We start from the raw sequence: 21,372 nt of genomic DNA, 5'->3' as shown, positions 1-21,372 counted from the left end.
GGGACACAAAATTATCTTATACTGGCTCTTACACTCAGCTTAAGCTCTAAGGCTCAATTTCCCACTTTTTAAAATGTGAATACATACCTATTTTGCTGTTTGGTTTGATACAAATTAATAAAGCACCTAGCACAATATAGGCATAAAAATCTTTTTAATATAACTTCAGTCATTCAACAGGTATGTAATCTCCCTGCCTCTATTTCATAAGAGTGACATAATACTGATAAATCAGTTGCCACTTGCAACAAAACAAGGAAGGCAAGATTCGTAATTCAAATATTCGCAGTATGGGGACTGTACTTAAAAGTAAAATCTAAGTTCTTTTAAAATGTTTTATATAATTCTTTTCAGTTTGTTCAAAAATTTTACCTTAAATATTCTAGGCTTGCAGTAGTGAGATTGTTGGCTATCCTCTTCACAAAGGTATATCAATAGGTCCATTGATAGGAACTTGCATGATTGTAATTCACTTTTATTCTATATTAATGTACTCTTTGTAAACATACCCACAGACTGTACCTGACACATAGCAATCAATGTTTCTTTTCGTTAATGGTCATAACTTTAGAATCTAAAATTATAAACTATTACCTCCCGGTCTCAACCCATTATCAATTGATATATCAACATAATAAAAAACAAGCTTCAGTTTTCTCCAGATATTTAATACAAGATGCAGTATAGTAGCTATATTCCATTCCATAAAATGCAATTACTAATAGGGGGGTTGTAGCCCTACTGAATCAAATAAAAGCATTGTGATACATAGATGTACTTCTGTTGTTTTAATGTAGAATTTGATAAATAAGGTTGTCTTTTGTGCTTTTTCTACTTTAAGTAATACACTTTACAGATGAGACATACAAATCAACTCTACTGGTTTGAGTTCTAAGTTATTTTTACTATAGACCCTTTTTTCCATTTAAGATGGGAAGACCCAGCCTTTGGTATAAATAACTTATTTCCATGACAGTATTTAAAGGATATCATTAGTGTTCAGTGTCAATTGTGTACTCTTTTGGTAAGGGGGAGGCTAGAGCCTCTTTGCTCTCAGTAAGTGCTCTGGGCTGATGGATAAACACACTAAATTTAACACCCTGGTTGTTGGCAGCTCTGACAAAACCACTATTGGCAGTCATTGTGATGGCTTTGAGGGTGTCTCCAGTCCCGAAAATTGTTAATGAGCGACTATTGATTTTTGAACTGGCCACTAGTCTCAAGGCACGCTCAGAAGGCTGGTCTGGTACCACATTAATTCGCTTAACTAGCATAGTGGCCCTCTCTCTCTCCCCAGGTCCTCCTAAAGTATCTAGAATTGACTGAAAATCCTTGACAGCCGATTCACAAGCAAATAGCTCCTTGTCCTTCATAAATGCCTCTAGCTGTGGTAGAACCTGTTCTTTCCTCTCCTGCTCTGCTTGTTCTGTGAGCACTTTTTCTTTAAAGATAAAGTGGCAACCTCCATAACTAAGGGCAGATACATACGTGATTAAAGTAGTAATGTCCAGATTTACTCTTTTGCACACATCAACCTTAATTTCTGTTGGAAACGCAACACTTGCTAGTATATTTTCTCGGTCTACTCTGGTCACCTGCAAAAGTTCAGGGCCCTCTTCATCTGATTCACTCTCACTAGGCTGGAGCTCTTCAGAGTGATCTAACAGAGAGTTAACTGCTACTATGTCTCCTTTCACAGATATGCCCATTTCTTTCAGCTTCTCTGCCATGGGGCTGGAGACACTGTTGTAAAATGCAAAGATGATGTGAGGGTTGTTATACTGCACTGGCTGCTGGTGACTGGCCTGAAGGAAGTCTTCAGCTTGCTCAATGATGCTTTTGTCACCATATTGGCCCCTGCCCAGCCAAATATTATGCAGAGCTTCAGCCTTTCGGCCAATGGCTTTCACCCAAGTATGACCACCATTTGCAACAACATCCACCACAAGGGTCTGCTTTTCTCCCAAGGTATCTGTATAACCAAAAACATGAAGAACACTAACGACTTCTTCGAGGTTTTCTGCTGATTCCACTATGGCTCTTAGGTGTGTTAGATTAGTGCTCTGTAAATGAGATTCCTTTATAGCTACTTTCCCAGCTTCTACTTTCTGTAAGAATTTTAATTCAGCCTTCAATTTGCTGCATAGCTTTGGGCCACCTTCAATGCCACCCTTTCTTGCTCTAGAAAGTGATTCTGCTCTTTTGATCAGTTCCTTGGCTATGGCGATTCGTTCACAGAGCATGGAGTGTGCAGACATGCTGACAGCATTCTTTCTTTCCTGTGAAAAGAAACAAAGCAAACTGAAACAGTCCTCAAGAATTATGGCAATCAATTCCTAAGGATTACAAAATTTCAATCTACCGAAAGAATTTATAGAGTCTGAGTCTAGGAACCTGAGCTTTTGCATGTCTAATTTCAGAGTGACTCCCTCCTCTGATAGCTAAGGAAAGGATGATAGCTACACTTCTGATCTCCTTAGATGTGCTGGATTCTGACACACTTTAGACCTCCATTTTTTCAACTTGAAAGTCATGGGTTCACAGCATGACTCGGGTCAGAGTTAAATACACGACTTCGGCAATATGCTATGTAAGGAATTCTCTATTAGCAGCCTTATTCTTTGGCTGTAGAGAAATATTAATAAAAGCTCGGAAAGTCAAGATGAAATTATTAGAATAAAAATATCCACAGACTAGCTGGTTAGCAAATTGTCCATAGCAAGGCTTTCCACTAAACTGACCACATTAAAGCTTTCTAATCTTTTCCTCCTAAACAAGTGAGTCTCTTTTAACCGGTGATTACCCAGGGGCACACGGTACACCCGCCGAGGATTCAAGACTGTCTAGTTCCTGCATTTGACGTCAACCAGAACATTTTAAAGACCGAAGGAGCCTACTAATTTGGCTCCCGCTCCCACACTGAAGGAAAAGCCCGAAGATCAACTAAACTCCACGGTGCAGTCCGTGGCAACTTGGAGGTCGATGGGGCCTTCCGGGCCGGTGTTGGGCCCTCAGGCCCTGCGCGGTCCACCTGCACCGCTGAGGCCTGCCAGGGAGGCTTGAGCTCAAATAGCTCCGGGGCCAGGACGTGTAGGCGAGAGCCGGCAGAAAGAACACGGCCCGGCGCCAGCCAACCTCCCCGCTGGGCCGGCCCAGCCCCCTCCCGGCCTCAAAAGGGCGCCCAGCTCCCTCCTCCCTTCCCGTCCCTGGCTCCTCACCCGCAGCGACTAGGACCGCGAGCGCGAGCAGCGGGCACGTGCGCGCGCTAGGCTGGGACCCGCCGAGAAACCTCACGGAGCAGCCCCCACCCCACTCAGGCCGCTGCCGCTGCTCCGCCTGCGCGAGCCCCACCGCCTCCGGCGCCTCCCGCATCACGTGCTCCCTCACCCCCGCCGAATGACACGGAACCTGCGATTCCCATGCGGCAGCGCGGGCCCCCTCCTCCAGCGCCGCTGACGCTAGTGCGACGGCCATGTTTGTTGATGGCGCCCAGCTCCAGCTACATGATGAGTCTGGAGGCCTGCAGCCGCCCAGTGCCAAGAAGGTGTAGGGGAGGAGCTCACAGGGCTGTACCGCACTCCCACTGGGACGGTCATAGCTCCATCTTCTGGGTCCCAGGCAGGCTTACTCAACACCCTAGCACCTAATCAGCAGTTGGACTTTGCCTGGGTGGGCGGCAGTGCATTTTGGTGGAGAAAATCTCCCGACTGAGCACGACTCCCTTACTCCAACCAGCTACACCTTTTTTGCTATCAAGCTCAAACACATACCAAGTGTCAGGCAATGGTTTTCTTAGAAAAATTTGGGGCTCATTTTGATTCAGGCCAGGGCAAATTTCCCGGGGGCAGGGGAGAACCAAGCCCAGCACTGAGAGAGAAGACCGTTTATTTGGCAGAGAGTGTAAACAATTTAAACATGTGTCAAAGTTAGAATCGAAAGTTTATTAGAAAAGAGGTAACACTCCAAAAACAGAGCTATTGTCTCTCAGAGGCACTGAGAGCCTGAGAGAGATGATACAGGCCATCACTTGCAAAATTCTTAATAAACTTAGTTAAGTCTTTTCTTGCCTCCTTTCTTTGGAGAAAGACCCTCTCCCTCAAACTTAATTACCTTCAAACTTGTGACTCAGGTCCTCTGGCTATAAGGATCATTGAAACTCAGCCTTTTCCTTGGCCTATTATAAGGCCAGAATGGCTTTAGTCCAAAACAGGGCCCTTAGAGTCCAAAAAGGACTCTTTTCTTTTACGAAATGTATTAACAAAGCCTGTTTTCCTTTACCCACTTGATAGGCAAATCAATAATAGAAACATAACTAGATATATGATTTAATTAACGAGTTTGTATCTTCGTTTTTCCTTGTCTAGGGACAGAGGCAGCACCTCAGCAGGATACCCAAGACCCTGTCCTGACTACGGCAGAGAGGGAAAGAGCTCCATGAAACCCCAATAGGCAGGGACTACTACCCTTCTCAGCAGGAACCAGATAAAGAAGAGCCCACCTATCCCTCAACATCCATACTAATAAAAAAGGGGTTCATGGCTCTTAGAAAAGGGTTAGTCAGGAAAATTAGATAGGGGATCTCGATCTGCCTGCAAAGAAGCTGAGGTCATCCTATTCTAGAAAGGGTCCGCCCCAGTCTGCCCACAATTAAGCGAACCAGAGGGTATTTGGGGGCTAAAAGTAACTCATATAAGGAAATAAGTAAGCAGATAATTGGGTACTAGTTTCAGCCAGTCACTCGCACCTGCACAATAAAGACCCCAGTGACTTTCAATTCACCTGAGCTTCATTATACCATCATTATAATATGATGCATATGCCCAGAAGTTCATTAATATAACCAACTGACTTCTGGGAACGAACAAGCTCAGAAAGCAAACAATGAGTCACACTGAGTGCTGTCAATCTTAGTTGTCAATCAAGGAAGGCCACTACTCTAAGAAAAGTAACCATCCACAGCAAATAGGGATAAAAACTCCAAAGGCATTATTACCAGACCTTTGAGCCAGCCACTCTTCTCTTGCTCAGGTCTGCTTCCATGTGGGGAAGAGTACTGTCGCTTCTAATAAAGCTATTCTTATCTGGTGTACTTCGGTGTCCTGCTTACTTCTTTGTTCAAGACATCAAGAGCCTGGACAACACGTCGAGAGGGAACTCCACTCTCCGGTAACAGAGGGACAGAGAAAATAAAGATGATAGAGTAAAGGCACTGAGAGGGACTCTGGGGAATTCAGTTTATCATTCTTTAGTACCTGCGAGTTATAGTTTAACCATTTTCCTTTGATATAGATATACAATGAGGAAGGATAAGAGTATGTTGCATGAAAAAGTAAAAATGTGTAATGTAAAAGGCCTGTTGGCAGTTCCCAGACTTTAATCCATGTGTTCCCCATGGTTTTAGCCACAGGGAATAAATGATTTTATCTTGTGTAGGGTGCCTCTTAAAGACTGTTTTTCCTGTTTTCCCTTCAGGGTGTGGGGAAATGGGTTGTCAGCAACGCCAGCAGAAATCTTCTTTTGTTCTGCAGGTTTCTTCGCGGCCAGGCTGCAGACCTGATCAGCACACTGCTGTCTCTGAATGTAGGATGATTTAACATTTTAGTTCTCTTGCCTCTTTCCTACATTAAGTTTAGCAGAAGAGGAAACAGGCTGAAGGGGCTTGTAAGAGGTTACACATCTACTAAGTGCTGGAGCTGGGATTTCTGACTCTGAACCAAAGCACTTTGCACTTCATCGTCCTGGGCTCTCCATGAAGTGTGATATTGTAGATATGAGTTGCCTTCCTCAAAAGGACAAATGACTGGGTGGCTTCTAAGGGGCTGAGAAATTTATGTTAGCCTAGTAGAGTGCCCAAAGTCACTCAGAAATGTTAAGGCTTTGATAAAGGCTAATTTTAAAAATTAAAAGAACTTCAATTAAAATTAATCCTATATACGCCTGCTCCTTCCCCAAGCATTACTTAAAAAACAGTAAAAAATTAAAAAAAAAATAAACCCCCCAAAACAAAAAGAACAAGAGATGACTGCACATACTTCTTTCGGAAGATGAAATGTTGCAGGATACTTGGACAGAGACAGGACACTGAAGCAATAATCAAGAAGTAGTGTTTATGGGTGGGTGCTGCACCGGCTCAGCGGATTCACTTCCAAAGGCTGACCCCAATCGCAGCGGGGTTTCCCCTTTTATACACATCTTATACTTCCTCATGTTCTTTCTATATAAGTAAAGTGTATTTTGATTGGTTGGTGGACCATAAGGGGAATGACCGACCAGGGCAGATGGCATGTCAGCTGTGACACTGAAAAGTCCCTTACCTATTATGGGAAGGGAAGTGAACAACCTTCAACCTTTATAGGAAAGAGTTAGCTCAGCCTCCGCTACCACAAAGGGCAGTAGCAATTATTCAATGTTACTATATGGCAGGCATTGTTCTAAGTGCTTTTCTCATATAAAATGATTCAATCTTAATAACCTAAAAGGTAGATACATTTTACAGTTAAGTCCCCCGCAGAGAGGATATTTGTACCCAGGCAGCCTCTCTGCAGGATGAATCATTAGCAGAGTGGAGAAATCTGTATCAAGTGATTCACAAAGCAAAACCTTGGAAAGGCTTTGCAACTGCAGACAAGCCTGGAAGGCAGAAGGAAAGGGAGCAGTGAGGCAGGACTGAAAATGAGCATTGCTTAAGAGTTTGTATAAGGAACTAATACAGGGAGGCAGCAAGAGAACTAGTGTTAAATCAGGCTACATTCAGAGACTGCAATATGCTGATCAGCAGCCAGGTCAGAAGGACACCTGCAGAACAAAGATAGATTTCTGCTGGGATTGCTGACAACCCATTTCCCACACCTGTGAAGGGGAAACAGAAAAATGTCTAAGTGGCTACTCTACACAAAACAAAATCATTCATTCTCTATGGCAAAAACCATGTGGAACCTATGGATTAAAGGCTGGGACCTGCCAGCAGGCCTTTTCACACTACATACTCTTATCCTTCTCACTGTATGTCCGTATCAAAGGAAATGAGCAGTCTTTAAACTAACTCAACATAAATTAAAGAATGAAATATAAACTGAATTCCAGGAACACTCAGGGTCCTGCTCACTCTTTTCTGGGTTGAGTCTCTTTTAGGCTCACTCACTCTGTGCCTGAGACCATGCTCTGTCTATGGAGTGTTACCCTTCTCTAATAATTTTTCTTTTTTGACTCTAATTTTTCCTTTTGGCATGTTTTAATTCTTTCTACACTCTCCATTAAGAATTCTTCTCTCTCAGTGCGGGGCTTGGTCTCTCCTGCACTTGGGGAAATTTGCCATCCTGCATCAGAGTGAACAACCAAGTCCTCTCTCCCATCCAGTGCAACCGGGCTGCTACCCATTCTTCTCCAGGCAGAGAACTAGAGTTTGATGATGACAATGTGACATCCTAAGTCCTTGGTGATCCTCCAGGATGGAAAGAGAGATCACCACGAGAAAAGTTCAAGAAGCAAAGGTTTATTAAGCTTGTGTAGAAGAGAACCAACACTGAGAAAGGTTAGGGTGGCTCCCCAAGAGAAGTTGAGGCAGGGTATTAAAGGGAGTAAGTGGGGTAAAAGCTGTCTAGAGGTTTCTTGGTGCCTAAGCAGAGCGAGTACATGCTTCTTCAGAATGTGTGGCATGTCTCATGAGCATGGTAAATCTCCACTCCTCGGTATGATTTTTAGTATTTAAGTTAGGGAAAGATCACCTTAGGGACACTCTTGGGCCTTACTGTACATGGCAGTAATAGGGCGAGTCCCTTGTTACTGGTCTGTGGATTTTTGTGGTTTGCTCCATGACGCTGACTGATGGTACTTTAGGGCAGATATTCTTGTGAAATTTATCAGGATCCAGCAGCTGAACTTTCCAACAACAGCAGGAAGTTGTCCCCCTTTCTGAAGGGATAGGGAACCAGAGGGGTTCTAGACACATAAGAATGAAAGTTTTCCTATTGAATGGTGAAATGCTATGGGTCTCTTCTCTGCCCTTCTTCCCCTCCCAGAATGCTGGCACTCCTCTCGCACTCTCCTCACCACCTCTCCCTAAAATCCTAGTTTTCTCTGGAGAACTGAGAAAATCAAAGATCATAGAGAAATGCTTTATAGATACTGATATTCAGCATTCCTCCATAAGTAGATTTGGGGCTTACGCACAAAGAGCATTTCCAAACATTTTTGTTTAGAATTTGAAGTTAATAGAAAGCCGAACAAAATGATGTTTAAAAATATTCTTTAGCATCCTCAGATAAAAGATATTTTATCCATGAATCAAGAGGATTTTTTAAAGGGGAGGTGACAGAATATAGGAAAAAGTTCTTCAAAATTAAATGATATCCCAAATCTTAAAACATCAATACAAGAGTAGGAAGAGTAGGTAAAAATCTACTAGAAAGTAGAATAAAAAGACAAGTGAAAAATATGACAACAAAAGGATCCAACAAAATTCCAATTAATAGGAATTTTAGAAACAAAAACAAAAAGAGAAAATTTCTCAATACTAGAAAATTTACCAGAACTGAAAGATACATTTCTACAGTGAAAGGGCCTGCTGATTGCTCAGCACAATCAATGTTAAGAAACCCACACAAAAGCCCATCACTGCAATTTCAGAACACTGTGGATAAAGGAAATGATCCTAAGAGCTGTAGAGGAGAAAAAAGGTATAACCAAGATCTGTCATGTCATCACACATATACGATAGCATTAGGCTTTTCTCATCAGTAACACTAGAATCTAGACAGGAGTAGAGTATGCCTTTCAAACTATGGAAGGTAATTATTTCTAACCTAGAATTTTAAAACCCAGCCAACCAATGGAGAGAGGAGAATATAGTTTCAAACGCACTACTAGCTTGGATTAGAGCAGAGGACAGAGTTCCAAGAGAGAAAGTTCTTGGAATGGTGTTGGAGGTGTGGGTTTGGAGCTGGACTAGAATTGTTAGATTACCTGAAAACTGACCAAGAGAAAACCAGTGCGTAGGGGATGGTTTTACAATCCCGTTGGTGAAAACTGGCAAGAATTAGCGACAGCTACACAGCAAACAAAGCAAACAAAAAAGTGAGGCAGTTATCACCTCCATGAAAATTATTTAGGAAATGTTACAGTATACTTACATAGCCATAATAAAAACCTCTTAAACATTGTGTTTTATTTGAAGCAGAAAAGGGAAGGAAGGGTGGTATAAGAGTTTTAAATTCTCATCTTGCAGAATAGAAAATTTATATAGTGGCTAAACTTAAGGACTGAGATTCAGCTATTTTGGTCCATGAATAGAAATTGAGCAAAAGATGAAAACTCTTTTGATCAATCCTTATCAACTAATTGGTGGCCAAATAGCACCCGATAATTGTAAAGATCATTATTATTCTTCTTCCTTATTTCCCTTTACCTAGTGAATTTTAAACATTTCCATGTGTCATTGCTAATAACTGTTTTACAAACTTAAATTCATAACTCAGTAAGGAACTAGAAAAGAGAATTAGTGAAGGCAATATTTATAAAATATAAACCAAAAATAGAGAGGGGCTATGAACATTAAGAGCATTATGATATTTAAGTGATTAAAAGCTAGAATCCACATGCTAGAAATGACCAGAGTTTTGGAACATTTAGAGATGCATGAAATGGGTTGCAAGACCAAAGAACTGAGACACAAAGAAAGGGCTTATTTTTAAGGTCAATGAAAAGAATAAACGAGAATATGGAAGAAGTGGTTCAGGAAGCTTCAGTTGAACTGAGCTTTGCATTTAATGGGGCAAGAGGCAGAGATTTGACTTTCAAAACAATTCTGCTTCAGATCATTTTCCTCCCTTTATTCTATAAGTATCTAATAAGAAACTCCATGTGCTTTCTTTTTGTCCTAACTATAAATGCCTTTACTTTTACCCTTCTTGATTTGTAGAATTTTAGTATTCCTCTGGTTTTTTAATATTGGATATCAGAGAGCGAATTCAAAGGTAGCTAAAACTTAAGAGTACTTAACTATTAATCTTGCCAGGTCTTTCACTTGCATTATCAAGTTTAGTCCTTAGAAAACCCTGAGATAATCACCTTGTGCAGTCACTTAGTCAGTAAGTAGGAGATGAGACCTGACTCCAAAAACCATTCCTTTTTAACCCTACTTCTCTTTTTAGTGTGCTGGATTCATGATATACCCAGAGCCCATAAAGAAAGATTATTAGACGAGGCTTTTAAAACAAACTTCTTGAAATAAAAAGTTAGCATCTCCCCTAATAATGCTTTTATCACCTATAATGAGATAGGGGTATTCTAGTGATGGTGGATAAAACTGAGAATCCTGAAAAAAAAAAAAAAAAGCTCTAAGATAAGGCTCTTTTCCTCTAAACGTGGTTAAATTTTAATCAAAATCTTTTGAGCTACATTTAAATCACAGAAATGCCTATTATCTCTTTGTTAATAAGAATGATATTCATAAACTCTCCTTATGTTCTGTGAGCCAGACCAATGACAATTTCTCTTATCCTAGGATGCCTTAAAAAAAAAAAAAAAAACACTACATGATGACTTCACATATAATGAAAACAGTTCAGATACAAACAATTTGCCTGCTTGAAAGAGGCTTAATTTGTAGTGACAGTTCTGATTACTCTGAGATTACATGAGGGAGTCTTAAATCATAATTTTGACACTTAAGTATTAATATTTTATTCCAGCACTCATGTTCACCCTTGAGTCAAAAGGTCTAATAGAATCTAGGAAGCTCTTTTTAAATACAGTTACCTACTTGTAATGGAGAAATCAAGAGGAACAAGCATAACATTTATTATTTACTTATATACCTCTTATAAGACTATTTGGCTTAGTACTCTTCAAAGATCCAGTGCTATCTCAAAGGGTTTGAGATAGCTTAACTTCCTAGGGTTTCACTAATCTACACCTAATAGTGCCTAAAAAACATCTATGCTTCCTATCTCTTGAATCTATGAAAGTCTGCAAATTCTCTCAGCTCTAAAAGCAGTGTTTTTTATCAAAATCAGCATTTTGCTTTACTGAAGCATAGACAACCTCTGGTAGTAAAGATGGTAAAAAAATTGTCTTAACCAAAATTGCATAAAGACTAACGAGTGATTTCACCATTCTGTTTTGTAATGCAGTTTTGAGAAATCAACTGTGATAAAAAGCAGAAAACATTTTAAAATTTTACTAACTCCTAAAAAGCTGGAAGCTGAATTTAACAGTTTATTATGATTTATAAGTGTCATTTTAAAAACATCAGTCCATTAAACCACATAGAAATAAGTATGCAAAAAGTCTGCAAAACATACTTTAAACATGTTTAAGTATAGAGATTATATGAAATTCCAAATTTTCCAGTCACGTCATTATGCAATGGCAGCTAAGTAATCCTTAACTTCAGTTGGAGTAAGCCTCCTAAATCCAGCTTCATTGCAGATTCCAACTTCTATGTTATCTTCTGTCATTTGCCCTTCAAAACTTTCCTATTGAAGAGGGAGGGATAAAGGTCAATTTTTCAAGCAGTTAATTACAAAATCATTAAAAATCCAATTGTCAGATATTGAACTAACCTTTAAAGTTAATATGGCTGTATGAATGGCATCTTCAAGTTCTAGATCTTCGTTATACCTAAGAATTTTTTGAAAAACTGATTATGGCACTATTTGCATTTATGATCATTTAAACGCGATAATAGCTTGACTTTTAAAAAATTTAACACACCGAAATGTTAAAAGTACTGTTACAGATTTTTTAGTCACCCCATTGAGATAGCTGTCCAGATAGGAAATTGATAATTATTTAGCGTGCATTCCCAACATCAGGAAAAGTATAACCCTAATGAGTTTTAGAAAACTTAAGTATAGTTTAATACAATCAGAGGGTGGTGGCAATGTCATAGTAATTTTTAAAATAAAGTGACAAAAACAGACCTTTGCTAAAATTCCTTGTTTGTTTTTGTAACTTATAACTCCATATGGAATGTTTTGAAGACTCTCTAATAACATGTAAGGAAAAGTACATTGGTTTAAGATACTAAAATTAAATTTACCAATTAATCCTAGGTCTAAGATTTTTAATAATCTGAACATTCATATTATGTGGAAATGTACTGAGAAGTTCCATCTGTTGGCTAAAGTCAATTACAAACTATTCCCATTCAAAATGTAGGTGTTTTGGTGGACTATAATAATGTTGAGTATAGAACAAAGCTGGAAATAAATAAAAGTTTGTTGTGCTAGTAGTGATAGATTTTTACAGTGCTCCACATTTTATCAAGTACATATGTTATATATTTAATATACCATTAATATCAAGTATATGGCTTCACAATTTCTTTTTTAATGTAAAATGTCACCACTTAAATCATTTAAAAATTTTCCTCTCTAATGTTTTCTCCAAATCTAATTAGCTTTTTTTTTTTGATAAGAAAAATGAAATAAAAAATAAAAACAACATTTAGGAAACAACCGTAAGAATGTAGAAAGAGAAGTTCTCAAGATTATCACTTAATATATCGAAGGCTAGGGAACCAGCATGGAGTTTTTGTTTTATCTGTAACTAGACTCGATTTAACAGCATAATACAAATTTGTCTGGATTCGTTATATTATTTAAAAAGCTGAAAACCATAAAGTAAGTTTGCTAACAAATTTATGGTGAGCCCACCTTTTCTCAAGGAAAGTTTTCCCATTCACATAGTTCTTTCCCATTGCTGTGGCTTTCCAGGCAAAGTAAGCTCCCTAATCAGGAAGGAAAGAGGAAAAATCGTATTTTAAATCATTAATATAATTAATTATATCACCCTGCCATTTTTTAGCTCTATAATTTGTTTCTAATTTCTAAGGTCACAAAACAGATTAAAAAAAAAAAAAAAAGGTTAAAGGGATAATTAACAAAAAGGAACAAAGAAACTTTTGAAAGGTATGGAGAAGTTCAGTATCTTGATTGCGGTGATGCTTTCCTAGGGTATTTACACACACTAAAACTCATCAAGCTGTATACTTTAAATATATGCAATTAACTGTACATGATTTATTAAAAAAGCCAGTTAAAGAAAACTGAGGTTAACTTAAAGTAAATAATTAAGACTAATATTTTAGCTTATAAGGATTAAGGGGCTCTAAAAAACTGTCATAAATATTTGAGAAATGGTGCTCACTCATCATGATTGGTGAATAAATTAAAAAGTGATAGCTTTGTATTAACAATATTACAAGGTTTTGATATTCTGCAACTTAATGGCAAATGAAAGCAACAACAATGTCATGATTTCATGTGCTGAAAAAATATACTCGTATGCATGCACATACACACAAAAGTACCAACACATATTTTAAAAGAAACAACTGCCTTTTATTTTTTTGTTTTGATTTTTTTAACAACTTTTAGATACAAAAGAAAAAAAGGCAAAGGTGAAATATGAATTCTAGTGATGGTGGCTTCTGCTGCTTGCTGGAAAAGAAGGTAAGAGCGTTTGTCACCTAGCTTCAGAAACTCAGAGATGTGGTAAATTTCCCCAAATACTTAATTTTTCTGATTTAAGTAACAAAACAACCAAAATATTTTTCTTTTGCCTTTTCAGATTACCCGGTTAGATCATAAGATTTGAACTGAGTGAAACTGCAATTACCTAAGGATCCTTAAGATATGAAAAATCAGTTCCTAATCTTGATTTTCTTCTTCTGGTTCTCCTCACAGAAATGCAACAAAGTGGCGTAATGGCATCCTTTATGAACACTTTCTAACTCGGAGAACATTCTTTTGCTTTATAGCAGACAACTCACCCATTTTGCAAAACACTGAATTCAAGACAGTTACATCAATGTTTGCTCAGGATCGAGATTAAACAGATGACAAGGAGTATAACACTGCCCTCTAAATCTATATCTTTCACTAAAATATTTCTCAAAGTAACAGAATTCAAGATTGAAAGAGATTTGATAACTATTTCAATGAACCATTCAATTAAGTTAATGAATGAGAGAGGGCAGAACTACTGTAGCTTCTTCATTAGATGACTGAATTACCAACACTTAAAATGTTCAAATAAATACACTACTTCATACTTTCTAAAGTCCAAGTGAAAAAAAAACAATACTGCTAAATTTTAAACTTTTTATGGTTACTGTTTTTATGAGAGCACTTTAACAAATCCCTCAAATACATCTAATAATACTTACAGATGGATCTGATTGAAATAAATATGGTCGTCCTTCATTCCAACCACAAATTAGTAAAGAAACTCCAAATGGACGAACACCACTGAAGAAAGGAAAATGAAAATTACTGGCATCTTAATGGTGTTCAAGTCAATCTAAGTAAGAATTTATTAATACTCTCAAGTAAAGCAAATTATCAGGCAAACCAAATTAGACTTTTAAGTTCTTTAAAAAATATTTAACACCTTTCTGAACAAATTAATTCAAAATAAATTCTCTTTGTGGTATCAAGAACAGTAGTCAAACCATTTTGGTAAATGAAGTAACACAAATATTGAGGTTACTAAGTGCAGTAACATTTAGTACCCTAACAAAATGACAACTTTCAGCTTTTCCACTTGCTTTCCATATCAGCAACTACCTTTACATTACCTCACCCATGTTCACACCCAAAATGAAGAGAATTAAAATGAACATGGATGTGTGAAAGAACTACTGCTTTCACCATGTGCTTACGAACATTTACGATTGAGAATGTAAATTTGGAAGCAGCAAGGGCTGTTTGCCTATAAAAGTGTTTTAATCACCAGAAAAACAACTTTATTTATTACTTTTTGCTTTATTATATGAACAGCAAGAAAACATTCGAAATTTTTTCCTTAACTAGTCTAGCACTAGTTAAGATGAAAATTATTCATCTTAATGATTTTCTCCACTTATTAAGTAAATACAAGGATAGTAAGTCCTTTTTTTTTATACACCTACTCTTCCAAAATGAATTTTTTCTAATTCATGACACATTGGAAGCAATGAAATCAACTTACCCTGACTGGGTGTATTCTTGCATCACAGAAGCTACTCTCTGTACCAGCTGAGCTGTGGGAATGGGTTCTTGGTAAACAAGATAGTACTGCTGAGCTAGTTTTCGAGCTCTGTGCACAAGCACTCTGGCAAACAAGGAAGAGATAAGATTTAATTAAAATTAAGACACTCTACTACCTAAAGTCCCATTCTCCTTCGAAAGGCATATACCTACAGCATAAGTTTTACTCTTTAATAGCAGCTGTCAACTTAAAGCCAGTCTTGCTCTTACATGATTCCAGTTAATTTCCAAGAAAATATTGGAGCATTACAGAGGAGCCAAGCCATTAGAGATGGATAAAGAAAAGGCAAAAATGAAAAAAAATTAGGGATTAGAGTTACTAGCTGGCTTAGTAGTAACAGATTTAGTGTACGTAGTGAGAGCTTTATCTCTTATGGCTTCCAGGTTGTACCCCTTATCCGAAGATAGAGCAGTCACACTGATGCTTTATATCTTAGTCCAGCACGCACACACCTGCACACATGAATACACACACAATTTCAGGCATTTTTTTCTCACTCTGCCTCAATCTTTTCCAGACGACACTTTTAACAGTACTCTTCGGAGATTAAGAAACAGCAAAAAACTACTTATTTAAAAAGTGTAAAATTTATTAAAAGAACATACTATATAACAAACATATTAGCAAGACAAATAGGATGTAACTTCATCTGCTCATGTATTACTGATATGAACCATGCACATTATCCCCCTACATAATACTCAGGTCCTGTCCCTCTCAGCTTGTCAGTGGTAGCACACTGTAGAACCCCTTCTATCCGGCAGTAACAGGGGTGAAGCCTGTAGTGAAGCCTGATCGCATTTCAGTAACGTTGTCGTTTTTTAACTTATTAAAGTGAAATTATGGCTCTACCTATCTTGTTCCATACAAAATCAAGAATAAAGTAATAATACTCCTTTTACTTGTTAAATGACAAACACAGAAAGATGTCAATCTCTTTCAGCTTACTGGTACCCCGACATAAAAGGTTACTCTCTCTCTCCCTGTGAAATTTAAAAGGAATGAAAAGATGAGCATCTGGATCCTGAATGGCTGCCACATTCAGCAACTTTCAGTGGCCTTTGAGAATTCTGTCCCTTTACTAAAAACAGAATGAGGTTAACTCTGGACGGTGAAGTTTTCTTTTGCTAAGTGAAGACTTATGAAAAATATAGTTTATTGTACCTATTATAACATATTTCTTTTATATTTTTAAAATGCATTAGAGAATAGCAAAGCCCTTGAAGGCCAGCCCCTGGATGGCAGAAGAGGGATTGTGGTCAGAAGGATAAAACTACTAAACAGGAGTACTGTATATCTATCTCCTCTTTTATAACTAACTGGCATTCTATAGCTTCCTTAAAATAACCCTCAGTCTGTTGTGTACAGGGCAAAGTAAATTCTGCTACCAGCAATGCTGTTGTTGCTAGACAAAACAAAACAAAAAGGAAGTTGGGAGATTAAAAGAAAAACATTTCTTGATTTTCTTCCTCAAATATAGATTATGAGCAATTCATAAGATGGTGAGAAAAATAATAGTATAATATACCTGTAATCTGGGCCCATGCCACTATACACCAAGCCTATATGTTTGGTAATTGGTTCCACTTTGTGTACACTTCGCTCATCATAGAGAATGGATTTCTGTTTCTTCTCAGTTGCTAATACCACACCATTCGCAGCTTAAAAAAAAAAAAGAGAGAGACCTAAATGCTTAATCATTTAAAGACTGCTTCAACAGTTTTCTAATTATGGCTATATTTCCCCCATTTCTTCTTACATATAAAACTTTTTCTTCTGGATCTCTATGTTAAAATCACTTAAGGAACAGTAAATCAATTCTTCCCCTCACTGGTCATCCATATGTACTAAAAAAATCTCTATAGCTAAAGGTATTACACAACTTTTCTTACTGTACTCCAGGATACCTAAAAGTCCATATATTTTAAAATAATGTAATTCTGCCTATTGAGCCTACAGTTCTTATAAAAGGAAATTTAAAATCAATGATAGAGACCTTTTTCAAAAAGGTCTCTATCTTTAAATAAAGTTTTATAATTACCTTTTTCTAAATTATAGAAAGGATAAAAACCGCCAGATAATAGTGATATATAATCGATGAAAAAATAAAAGAAAACTCAGTTATCTGAATGCAAAAGTCTAATTACAGATTATCACAACTAATAAAGGTACTATATTTATTTTGAAAAAAATTTATTCACCTTCTTAGTCTTTTACTTTCTTTAAACCTCAGAACACTGTAAATTAACATGAACTGTTAAAAATTACACTGCCATAGCTATTCATTTATAAATTAATTACTAATTACCACTATTAACAGGCACTGCAAACGAATGAAACATTTAATTACCTTTAATTCCCACTGAAGGGGCTCCTCCAGCAACAGCAGCCAAAGCATATTCAATCTGGACAAGTTTACCAGAGGGGCTTAAAAAGAAATGAATATATTTGCTAAATTCACACATTCTCAAATATTTCTTATAGGCACATCTCTGAGAAAGGGCAGCTACATAGGTAGGGCAGCTACATAGGTCAAATCCATTAATCAAAAACCAAGAAAGAGCTTGACCTTGAAAGTTATCGTGAAGTTGTACAGAAACTAAGTTTACCAGGAGATTTGAATATATTCATAGTGAAGCACTAATCTCTTTCCTTTGGTTGTTTTTTTTTTCTTGTCTGCCACTTAAAGCAGTATCATTACTGTTGCTCTTCACCCCTTACCTCAACCTTGTGACTGTGGGCAAGTTATTTAACCTGTTTCTCAGTTTTCTCATCTGTGAAATGGGGATAATAGTACTGTGGTAGTTAACCTATTTCAAAGATTATGAAGATTTTGTTCTCGGCACAAAATTAGCAGTAAGTAAACACCATAAAAATACTGTTATTAAGAATATGTATGTGTCTGTTAAAATCAAAATATTATTTAAAGTGGGTGGAGTTATACATTTTAGAAAGTAGACATCGCTTAAAACATAAGACCTAGATATCAGTCACGACCAAGTATTTTCTATATAGTATAAAACAATTTCTAGAAGTCATGAGCTGGTTATACTAAACGCATCTGGTTCCATGGGTTTGGTAGCCAAATAAGAGCTCTCAAATGGTTTTTTAGGTCATACTTATTTCGATCTAGTTGTTGAGTTAGAATCATCATAAATCTCACAGACCAACCTTCTTATTTTATAGATAAAACCCTTGAGTGAAAGTAATTTGTCTAAAGTGACAAAACTAGGTCTATATGTCTAGTCTACCACTGAAAAGATAATCTTGAGTTTCAAAAGTTCATCTGTTTTATCTTCATAAAATTATGGATACTCTGTCACTCAAATCTCTATTTACGCCATCCCGCCTTGCTTGAGACAGAGACTACTCTTAGAATTTAAAAACCCTTTTGACAAGCTAATCCCTCCATTGGGAATGCATTTCACCAGGTGAACTGTTTTTAGTCACCCTTTAATCCTTAGCAGAAATGCCATGTCCTGAGGGAAGCTGCTCTGACCACCCAGAATAGGCTGAATCCCATATACTTATGTCTATGGTGTCCTGTACTTCCTCTGTGACTAAGATTTATCCCACTTGAATTATTTTTTACAATATTCGTCTTCCCCAACAAAGTGTAAGTTCTGTTCAGTCAGTATTTCAACACAAAACCTAATGCCAGGAATTCATAATCATCTGGCTGCCAGAGACATATCCAGACCTATTTAAGAAATAAGCCTAGGGGCGATAGTTTAAACTCTTACATGACAAAATTAGCTGGCTTGAGCAGAGTTAACAGAAGACATTTAAATTAAAAAATTAGGCTGTGCTTGTCTTCCTTTAATGGTCACTATTTCATTAATCTTATCATGACATTCTGGGTCTATCCAGCTTTCAATTATTATTCAATACCTAGGTCATTTATCTATAGGGAACATGTTAAAAGTGCAGGTTAACTTAAGTAAACATCAAGTTACTTTTTCTCTGTTCCTACAATCATCTGTATAGACATTTATCATTGCATCTTTCTGTATAAAACTCACTAATCTGTGAGCTCACTAAACAATCATCTTTGCATATCACGCCACTAACCCATTCCAAAATACCAGCATCTCTACCTGGGATAATTGAAATAGCCTTCTAACTAGTTTTCCTCTCTTCTACCCTTAATTCCACATCCTTAGCCAGTGTTACCTTTGTACTAGATCACTCCCCACTTAAATTCTATAACTTCTTGGTTCACTTATAATAAAAACTCCTTACTCTGGCCTAGTGGACCCCACAAAATTAGACATGACCAATGCTTGCTCTTTGCTCACTATACTCTAGCATACTAGTATTATATTAATTCCTTTAAGAGTTGAAGCTCTTTCCCAACTTTAGGACTTTCATACATGTTCTCCCCTCTGTCTACAACTCTCTCTACCCCTAAAATCTTCAAAATAGTTGGCTCCTTTTCATCTTCCAATCTCAAAAATCACCAAGCACTGGCCTTTCTTGACTCTGACTACCCAATCTAAAGTTATGTTCCTTCTTTCACTCTCTTTTTATAAAAATGCCTGAGTAAGGGTAAAACATTTTTCAGAATGCAACTGTAGGCACCAATTTGTTTACTCACTCACTGTCAATATCCCCATATGAATGTAATATATAAGAACACCTTTTTGTCCTATAGTACAGGCTCTTGTTACTTCTACCATTAATAATTCTAATTACAACAGGCTAGAAACAAATTTTTTTTTTTAAATCTACGCAAGAGTTGAACCATCATGTTAAAAAAATAAGTTTATTTAAAAAAATTTATTATAAAAAGATTCAGACTCTGATACATGGTTTTGTGTTTCAGCTCCACTAGGATTACACTTTTCTTAAAGATAAAAGACCGGGTTTGCTTTGCTCACAGGTAAGAACGGTGACTTCTTGGCAAATATTGTTTGTTCTCTATCACTGTACATGATGAAACCCTTTATTACTGAATTAAATTAATTTCAAAGGTTACAAAAATACACATCCTCGTTTAATTCAAATAAAAATACCTTACTTTCAAATTGAACATTGTCAAGAGCAAGGAAGGTTATTTTAGTATTTCAAGAAAATATGATATGGTAATAAAAGGTATTCATTTTGTCATCAGAAAGAACCCAGTTTGAATGTTAACTCAGCTATTCTTTGACCTTGGAAAGTATTTTATTTGCCTAAGCTGTGGTTAGTTTATCTGTAAGATGCTGAGATACACCAGGTAGTGGAAAGAGATGAAGGAGGTTAAGTTGCACCCACATAGAAGTACTCAACAAGTTAGACCCTGCCTGCCTTCAACCGAAAGATAGGAATGCATTTTAACTAAACGGGGCCGTTAAGAAAATGGTCAAACTGAATCCTTCCCCGCTCGATTAAATCTTTCGGTGATTGTTTTCTTACATTGATATGATGGTTCGTTTTAACGGCATTTTGAAAAATAAACTATTTTAATTCCTCGTTCTAAAATAGAAAAGTCTACAACTCTTTTTAAAGTAAAAATATCCCTTTACCCCCCAAATGGCCCCAATATACAAATGTAGCCTAGTAGTTTGGAGCTGACGAACACTAGGTGATAGAAAGCTTAACGCTTTCATTTTTAAGTCTTAAGCTTCTAATAAAGGCATCAATGAAACCGAAAGCAGGAGATTTTCAAATGGAGACTAAGAATCTGACCAAATTGTAAAGTTGAGGCTTTCCCAGAAAAAGGGATCCACATATCTGACCAAGATTCCGAGCTCCGAAAGCTCCCGAGTTAGGCCTACAAGGGTCAGGAAGGAAATCCCGAGTTCTGAACAGGACATGGACACAATTAGTGTAAAGCTGCCTTTTCCTCTTGTCTCTAAAGCGAAAGCAAATCCCTAGCTGAGGACTGTACCCTTCCCAGACTACAAGGCCGCCCGGGATCCCGCAAACTACGTTCTCACGGCCTCCCGGGACCGTTGCTACCCAAGCCGCGAGGCAGGCCCAGAAAATGACTTTGCAAAGTCGCAGTTCCACTCTCATTCCCAACTGGGCCCTCTAAGAGCACGAATACACAGACCAGGACGTAAAAAAAAAAAAAAAAAGAAAACGGTTGGTGAATCTCCTGCAACCTCAGCTACGCGAAGGACTTCGGGGACTCCTTCCATACCTGAATGTAGTCAGCGAAAAACTGTAGCCGCGCTCCGCCATCTTTACCCGGAGAGTCAAAGGACATCCACACTCCTGCGCACTGCGGCCGGCTTCTTTTCATTTTCCTCCCCGCGCCTTCCTTTCTTTCTCTGTGATTGGAGGAGACTCAGAGCCGCTCCAGGGGCGTGCTGGGCTTTGTAGTTCCAGGAGCCGGGTTTGCCCGATTCTGCG

General features: G+C 37.7%; 2 protein-coding genes across 7 annotated transcripts; both read right to left on the bottom strand.

Moving 5' to 3' along the window:
- Nucleotides 1-647: 647 nt before the first annotated feature.
- On the bottom strand, nucleotides 648-4,231 carry CUNH7orf25 (chromosome unknown C7orf25 homolog). 5 transcript variants are annotated; one of them, XM_011376717.2, is made up of 2 exons: nucleotides 3,409-4,231; nucleotides 648-2,279 (listed from the first exon to the last, which is right to left on the bottom strand). In XM_011376717.2, the coding sequence occupies exons 1-2, from the start codon at nucleotides 3,472-3,474 to the stop codon at nucleotides 993-995; spliced, it is 1,353 nt and encodes a 450-aa protein (XP_011375019.2). In that variant the 5' UTR covers nucleotides 3,475-4,231; the 3' UTR covers nucleotides 648-992. The 5 variants fall into 5 exon arrangements, with proteins under 5 accessions (XP_011375019.2, XP_023377060.1, XP_011375017.1 ...); XM_023521292.1 differs by having other exon boundaries at nucleotides 3,413-3,504; XM_011376715.2 differs by lacking the exon at nucleotides 3,409-4,231 and adding an exon at nucleotides 3,388-3,407.
- Nucleotides 4,232-11,194: 6,963 nt separating this feature from the next.
- Nucleotides 11,195-21,328, bottom strand: PSMA2 (proteasome subunit alpha 2). Of its 2 annotated transcripts, XM_011376714.2 has the most exons (8): nucleotides 21,161-21,328; nucleotides 17,384-17,460; nucleotides 16,562-16,694; nucleotides 14,974-15,096; nucleotides 14,171-14,252; nucleotides 12,657-12,730; nucleotides 11,562-11,619; nucleotides 11,195-11,474 (listed from the first exon to the last, which is right to left on the bottom strand). In XM_011376714.2, exons 1-8 carry the CDS (start codon nucleotides 21,199-21,201, stop codon nucleotides 11,358-11,360), a joined length of 705 nt encoding a protein of 234 aa, XP_011375016.1. In that variant the 5' UTR covers nucleotides 21,202-21,328; the 3' UTR covers nucleotides 11,195-11,357. The 2 variants fall into 2 exon arrangements, with proteins under 2 accessions (XP_011375016.1, XP_023377059.1); XM_023521291.1 differs by lacking the exons at nucleotides 11,195-11,474; nucleotides 11,562-11,619 and adding an exon at nucleotides 11,851-11,986.
- Between the last annotated feature and the right edge of the window lie 44 nt (nucleotides 21,329-21,372).

The sequence above is a fragment of the Pteropus vampyrus genome, unplaced genomic scaffold (genome assembly GCF_000151845.1).
Source record: "Pteropus vampyrus isolate Shadow unplaced genomic scaffold, Pvam_2.0 Scaffold302, whole genome shotgun sequence".
Classification (NCBI taxonomy): Eukaryota; Metazoa; Chordata; class Mammalia; order Chiroptera; family Pteropodidae; genus Pteropus; species Pteropus vampyrus.
This window is presented reverse-complemented; position numbering and strand designations above follow the sequence as displayed.

Coding starts and splice junctions, on each gene's coding strand:
- CUNH7orf25 (XM_011376718.2), bottom strand. CDS start 3,372: ATGCGGGAGGCGCCGGAGGCGGTGGGGCTCGCGCAGGCGGAGCAGCGG. Junction 2,280..3,228: donor TGCTCGCGCTCGCGGTCCTA/GTCGCTGCGGGT, acceptor TTCTTTTCACAG/GAAAGAAAGAATGCTGTCAG.
- PSMA2 (XM_011376714.2), bottom strand. CDS start 21,201: ATGGCGGAGCGCGGCTACAGTTTTTCGCTGACTACATTCAG. Junction 14,253..14,973: donor CAAGAATACACCCAGTCAGG/GTAAGTTGATTT, acceptor TCCTTTCTTCAG/TGGTGTTCGTCCATTTGGAG. Junction 12,731..14,170: donor TATTTCAATCAGATCCATCT/GTAAGTATTATT, acceptor CTTCCTGATTAG/GGAGCTTACTTTGCCTGGAA.